General features: G+C 37.7%; 1 protein-coding gene across 1 annotated transcript; it reads left to right on the forward strand.

Moving 5' to 3' along the window:
* The first annotated feature begins 446 nt into the window (after positions 1-446).
* Positions 447-5,788, forward strand: LOC128317568 (interferon-induced protein 44-like). The gene is made up of 9 exons (XM_053230166.1): positions 447-544; positions 1,282-1,336; positions 1,529-1,598; positions 1,710-1,743; positions 1,856-2,066; positions 2,303-2,455; positions 4,163-4,334; positions 4,804-4,904; positions 5,117-5,788. The coding sequence occupies exons 2-9, from the start codon at positions 1,328-1,330 to the stop codon at positions 5,321-5,323; spliced, it is 957 nt and encodes a 318-aa protein (XP_053086141.1). The 5' UTR covers positions 447-544; positions 1,282-1,327; the 3' UTR covers positions 5,324-5,788.
* Positions 5,789-6,743: the final 955 nt, after the last annotated feature.

The raw sequence follows: 6,743 nt of genomic DNA on the forward strand, positions 1-6,743 counted from the left end.
CTATTCACGCTGTCACCAGGAAGTTTTGCTAAGCAAACATCTTACAAGTGCTTTCTACTCATTTCATTTACTACCAGTTTGTTAATCAGTTCTTAATACCTGCAATAATCCTTATCACATTAATCCTTATCACAATAATGAAGCGTAAACATGAGCTGAGTCATAGACTGTATGAACAGGCATTAAGAATGGAAATAGTTAAGTATTAACATCTTGTGAATTCATTCTGTTAAATAGCATGATAACTTGCAGTATTAATAAAGATAATTCACGTTAATAATGGCTTGTAAGAGTCAGAAGTAAAGCTGTAACTTCAAGTTTTCCAAAATCTTCCAAAAGGCTCTCTCATTTCTATACTGTTTTCTCTACTGTAATACACTTGATTCTGTTTATAGTGACTGAGAATTACTGCAGTGCTGTGAAAGTGAAAGTGGAAGGAAATATCTGAGTCACACCCAGGTCCAGTTTTATATCAGTGACGCAGACTCACACAGCCGGAGCAGCAGCACACAGGTTCAGCTCTACAGCCAGAGCAGAGGAGAAGGTAAGAAAGACTTCATTCTAAAGCACTGATCATTAAGTTTTTCTCATCACATTATTATTTCATAAATGAGAGAGCTTGCTATATATTCTAATTAGAAAAGCATCAGCATGTTCGGTTGAATACATAAAATTCACAAACAAACAAAGTGAAAGTGTAGAGAAAACAATGCACAAGTCTAGCACAACAGACAGCCCTATTTTCCTCAAACCTTTTAAAAGCATTTCTTTTGTACTTTCCTACAATTGTTTATTACAGATGTTCTTATTTTAGGTTTTTATAATAGCAATTCTTATCAAACTTGGCATCCTTGGTGTGTAATGAGTGTGTAATGCACTGCATTCAGATTGCTCTACTGTAATGCAATTGCATCTGTGTAACAGACATGACACAGAGATGTTGTGAGAATCCCTTCACTGGAGATTTATTAACAGTGACGTCTACAGTCCAAAACTCAATATCGATAAACGGGTAAACAGAGAGATAAGGAGTCATACACAAAAGGCAAATACTAAACAACAGCTCAGCACTGACACTAAAGCCTGACTGTGACAGCTGAGGAAGTGTCCTCTAGTGGTGTTTCACTGAACTGTTCCTGATGGATGTAACCAGCAGTTTCACTGATCAGCTGCAGTTTCAGTTTCACTGTACAAGTGATACGGTGAAAATTAAATATAGACGTGAGTCCCTGTATGTATTAATAACCAAGTAATTTAATTCAGTGACACATTTGTACACAGAACTAAAGCAACAACACATCTGAGGTGCAGTTCAGAGGCCAGTGTCATGGATCAGGTAAGAAAATGGACTACTAACTGACTTGACACAATCACAGTTCATAATTCAAACCAGTAAAGTAAAGCTTTGTTATTATTGTTTTATTGTTTTACTGTATTATTGCTGTTGTATTAATGTTGTTATTGTTATTATTACAATGTTCTCTATTTAAACAGTTAAATTTATGCGTAGTTTATACTGATATTGCAGCTTGATCAGTTGTTCCGTCCTTTCTTCAATTTGAATCAATATGAACAACCAACCCCAAAACCAGATCCTGGTAAGTTACTGCAGAAATATGATATTTAAGGAAAGTCATAGAAATAAACACTTGATTGTAGTGTCAAAGACAATCTCGTGTAATGTTGGAATTCATTTTTTAAAATCACAGAATTCGATCGTCAATGGTGGCCAGTGGCGTGGAGGTAATATCAATGATTGCAAAAAGACACAAAGACAAGATCATTGTGTGCTTAAAGCTGTAATTAGTAGCTCATGGAAAATATGTTAATCTCTTGGTTCTTACTTCTTAAATAGTGAAGGTAACAAACATCTGATGTTGAGGAAACTGAAGGATTTCCAGCCAGGCACTGCAGAAGTCCATGAGCTGAAGATTCTGCTTCACGGCCCAATCGGAGCAGGAAAGTCGAGTTTAATCAACTCCATCAACACCGTCCTCCAAGGATACAACGCCGCCGGTGCACTGGCAGATTCATCAGCTGGTCAAAGTCAGAGCTTCACTTTAAAGGTAATAACTAGACAATAAAATATTTACTGTAATGTCTTCAAGCCAGACATCCTTTCCCTGAACTTTACTGAGTACCTGAGATCTTTTTGGCTCATGTAATATACTAATATATCTAATGTTTTAGGAAAATATTGTATTTTTCTGAATATATATATCTGCCTGAAGATTACACTGTGTTTAAAAAATAATGCTAGCAAAAGCTTGGCACAGGATACACCTCTGTATTTTGTGTCCAGTTAAAATTTCACAAGCTGAAGAAAGCTGGACCTGGAACTTTCTATCCATTTGTCTTTGCTGACATCATGGGTCTGGAACCAGAGGAATCAAATGGAGTGCAGACTGAAGATATGATCCAAATATTACAGGGTCGTATTAAAGACGGCTACACTGTAAGTTCGTGACCATCATTTAAATTATTGAGGGTATTTTTTGTATTCTATAGAATAAGGAATCTTTACAGTAATTTTAAATACACAGATGGGTAGCAAAAATAAATAAATATAAATAAATAATAATAAAAATAAATAACATAAGTGTGGTGTTTTGTCACCACAAACTGACTGAAATGCTTCAGTGTGCCATGGCGTAGATTCTACAAGTCTGTGGAACCGTGTGAAATGCGATACCTTAAGACTAAAAATTTACTAGTGTACTAGTGGTACAAGTGGAAGACGTATCGTGGGCAAACCTGTGCTGTGCACAACCCACAAACACTGGGTTCGTATATTTACAAGCACAAGATGTAACACTAACAGCATAGCACATTTGCTCTTTGCCCGCAAGGACATTATAGGTTCAGTGAGCACAGAGATCTTACAGGCAGCACTGCAAGCTTTGGAGGCCACAGCAACTGGGCAAGAGCAATGATTGGCTGTGACACAAATGAGAAAGTAAGTCTGGCTTGCTCAAATACAATTTGCAGAGGGAAAAACATGTTGTGCCACCTGTTGCTGCTGCTTGAGCAGGTAGGTTCAGGAGGCACTGGATGACATTCTAACTGCGGAAGAATACAGAGGATTTCTCCATATGGAGAAAAATGAAAAGTAAAATGAAAATGGAAGAATGAGAAGAATTAATATCAACATTAACTGATTGAAAGCTGAAAGTGACAAGCAAGTATGAAAGCTGCCAGTCATATTTGTTTTCAAAAGTTTCAGCAATCTCATACATGACCCCACACTCCACAATTATGGGTCTAGCAAGGGAGACAGGGGACGGTGGCACCGCAGACCGCACACCCTGAAATGATCATTCTGGAAGTGAGGCAAGAGTTACCCTCCACCGTGAAATGGGTTTGGACCAAAGACAAGGGTGACTGCGGGTCAGCAGAGCCCACACCCCGCAAATATGGGCCTGACCCAGAGACAAGGGTCACTGAGGTGCTGCAGATCCCTCACCCTGAGATTATGGCTCTGACACCTGGGAGCGAATACACTGCGCATGTTCCCAAGGGTCAGACGCACTCTTATGAGCACAGTGTGATGTGAAGTGCTGGGCATAAATCCCTTATCATGAGTTCCGGCTCAGCATTGTCTACGTACTGAGTGACAATCCAGAATGAAGGAAGTAGAAAGGTTGGTTATGTGTGTATCTGATGTGCCACAGCCGAGTCACTGCAGACCACCAGACCATGCTGGTCAGTCAGGTGGACTGAGAATGTCCTGAGGATAATCACCATGTTACACAGCGTTTTACAGTCTAAACAATCGAGGTCATGGTCATCACATGATGAACTTAGTATTTAGTACTTGGCTAGGAAACAAGCACATGGGAAAACATAAATAATTCCATAATGAAACTACACTAGTCCTCGAGTTAATCGTAGAACCTTGAGTACATATTCAACAAAAATGGCAATATTATGTTTCTTGAAGCACACTTGCACTCTCCAGTCTCATAACTACATAATTAATCGTAGATGATAGTTGCTTTAGGAATAAAAAGCTTTAAGGAGTATACTAGAATAATAAGTCTGGTCTTCAAGAGATTAAATGATTACTAAAACCAATAAAACCAGTAAAACCAAAAAGCCTAATTATGGTATTTTTATAAAAAGTAATCTGAGGTGGTCCTTTATTTGATTTTCGCTCTTTCAGTTCAATCCTGTAAAACCCATTGATAAAGGCGACCCAAAGTACATCAGCAACCCCAGCCTGAAAGACAAAGTGCACTGTCTGGTGAGTGTTCTACCAGCTGACAGAATCTCCCTCATCAGTCACAACGTTATTAAGAAAATGAGAGCTGTTCGGGAAAAAGCACGTGACTTGGGTGAGTTTTTCACATAATTATCCTGTCAGGGTTATGTTTCCCATCAGCCACTGCACTTCACTGGATCACATCGCATAACTGTTTGCACCTGTATCACATTTTTACTTAATGAGCATAAGCATTTAAGTCACGTCTTGCACCTGACTCACTGCCTAGCTTTTGTCTTTCGTTGTCGATTGTTATCACGTTATGCTCTCTAGTCAAAGTATGTCACATTGCCTTGAAACCATAGTTCATGTTGCATTCTCTGTGTCCTTCCTTTATTTTCACTGAAATATTGTTCTGCATTCGCATCCGCCTCCTCTGCAAATCCCTGACATATACACAGAAATCTGGTCATATCCACCACTACTGCTATGTGCTATTACAGTAGTCAGGTTTTTCCTAAGCGGTGTCATCTTAAAGATAAAAGCTACATTCTACTGTATTTAAGATAGACAAACTGTTTGTGTTTGTGGTGATTCATCAGGGATTCCTCAAGTGGTCGTCATGTCGATGGTGGATAAAGCATGCCCTCTGGTTAAGGAGAACCTGCGTAAGATCTACACCAGCAAAAAAATTAAAGAGAAGGTGAGAACAACAGCAACAGCCATCTCTTCCTCCTTTTATTTCCTGCCTGTAGGTCTCCCATCTACTCCATGATATTTTCCAGCACCAGAGAACTTTTTAACATGTATATGCTTTTTTATATTAACATTTTGTAAATGCTGATAAAACCGTGACTCCTAACCTAACCTCAGTTCCTCAAATACAATAAGTCATGTTGTATCTGTTTATCTTAGATGGAGGAGTGCAGTCATAAACTGGGAGTCCCGATGAACTGCATCTTTCCTGTGCTGAACTACCATGAGCAGGTTACCAACGACACGGACATGGATCTTCTGATTCTCATGGCGATGACTGACATCATTAGATTCGCCAGTCACTATGTTGAAGACCAGGTTTACAATGTCAATGACTATGTTGAAAACCAGGTTTACAGAGAATAAGTTCCTGACGTGTCACGTTCAGTCTCCAACAGAGAAGCAACGTGGAACTGGCTAGTTTCAGGAATTCACAATATGAACAAAGTATTAAAAGTATTTAGAAACTATTAAAACATGTTTAATCTTTTCACTTTATTTAGATGCAATTATTAAACTGCATTAGAGTATATTTATCTGTGCATGTGATAGATAAAAGATGTTGGAACATCTCATTCATTCTTTGTTTAGTGAAGATCACTTTAAGCACTTCAGTTTTTTTAATTATAAAAATACTTACAATAAAAGTATGAATAAAAAAGACGGATGTAACTGATGAGAGACAGTAATCTGGAGTAATCTTCACTACTGTCACTATGAGCTTTATATATCTTGGGTTTTTTTTGTAAACATTTTAAATTTCAGTGTAAAAATGAGTTTTTTCTTTCATTCTGATGAGCATGATAAGATGAATAAACAGCAGCAAATACACTTGTGTGTGTTTTTATGTCTAGAGAAATTAGTTGAGAAAACAATTCAACTGTATTTGGTGAGATATTGGTTTTATTATGTATTCATTCAGTAAGTAATTACATTCATGTTTCACTACTGTTTGTTATCATTTCAGCTGTATTTAGATAGTAGCTGGTTAGTGTAATGTACTTATGTTGAAGTGGGACATAGCTCTCTCTCCTTATCTATAAATTTCTGATGCAGAGTCTGCTGTCATGAAAACACTTCAAAATTCTACTGAGAGTTTAAAGAAAGTTTGTTTTCTGTTGCATTCATGTGAGTCTTGTGTCATGAATCCCTGGCAGTATTTTTTATTTACTGCTTAGTTTGTGTAGTAAATGCAGCAGCCTGCACTCTCTGAACAGATCACAGTCACCAACACACACTCTCACACAAACCCACACACTCACCGCAGCGGAGACGTTACTGCAGCTAACACTGAAAACACCACAAACACAGAGCTGGTGATTACAAAGAGCCGTGTGTGTGATTACAGGAATATTGCGTTATAATAACTGCACAATGCAGTATAGTGATTTTCAGTTATGGTCATTAGATAATGTAGATAATATGTAAGGAATAAATCAGTTCAGGTTGTGTAGTTATAGGAAAATTATCAGCAGAGATTATAAGAAACTAAGAAAGAGGGCAACTTAAATACACACAAGGAAATGAGACAACACAGGTGACAGCAATAACACTAATAACAGACAGAGGGAACACAACACGAGGGAAAAATGAGGACTCTAGTGGCCAGAACACAGAATAGCAAGTCCAAATTCCTGACATTGTTGCATTTGGATATTTGAATATTCTTTTGGATTTACCTTCATATATATATATATATATATATATATATATATATATATATATATATATATATACACTATATGGCCAAACGTTAGTGGACACCTGTGACAACATTCATACAGCA

The sequence above is a fragment of the Pangasianodon hypophthalmus genome, chromosome 26 (assembly GCF_027358585.1).
Source record: "Pangasianodon hypophthalmus isolate fPanHyp1 chromosome 26, fPanHyp1.pri, whole genome shotgun sequence".
Taxonomy (NCBI): domain Eukaryota; kingdom Metazoa; phylum Chordata; class Actinopteri; order Siluriformes; family Pangasiidae; genus Pangasianodon; species Pangasianodon hypophthalmus.

Coding starts and splice junctions, on each gene's coding strand:
- LOC128317568 (XM_053230166.1), top strand. Junction 1,744..1,855: donor TGGTGGCCAGTGGCGTGGAG/GTAATATCAATG, acceptor CTTCTTAAATAG/TGAAGGTAACAAACATCTGA. Junction 4,335..4,803: donor GGAAAAAGCACGTGACTTGG/GTGAGTTTTTCA, acceptor GTGATTCATCAG/GGATTCCTCAAGTGGTCGTC.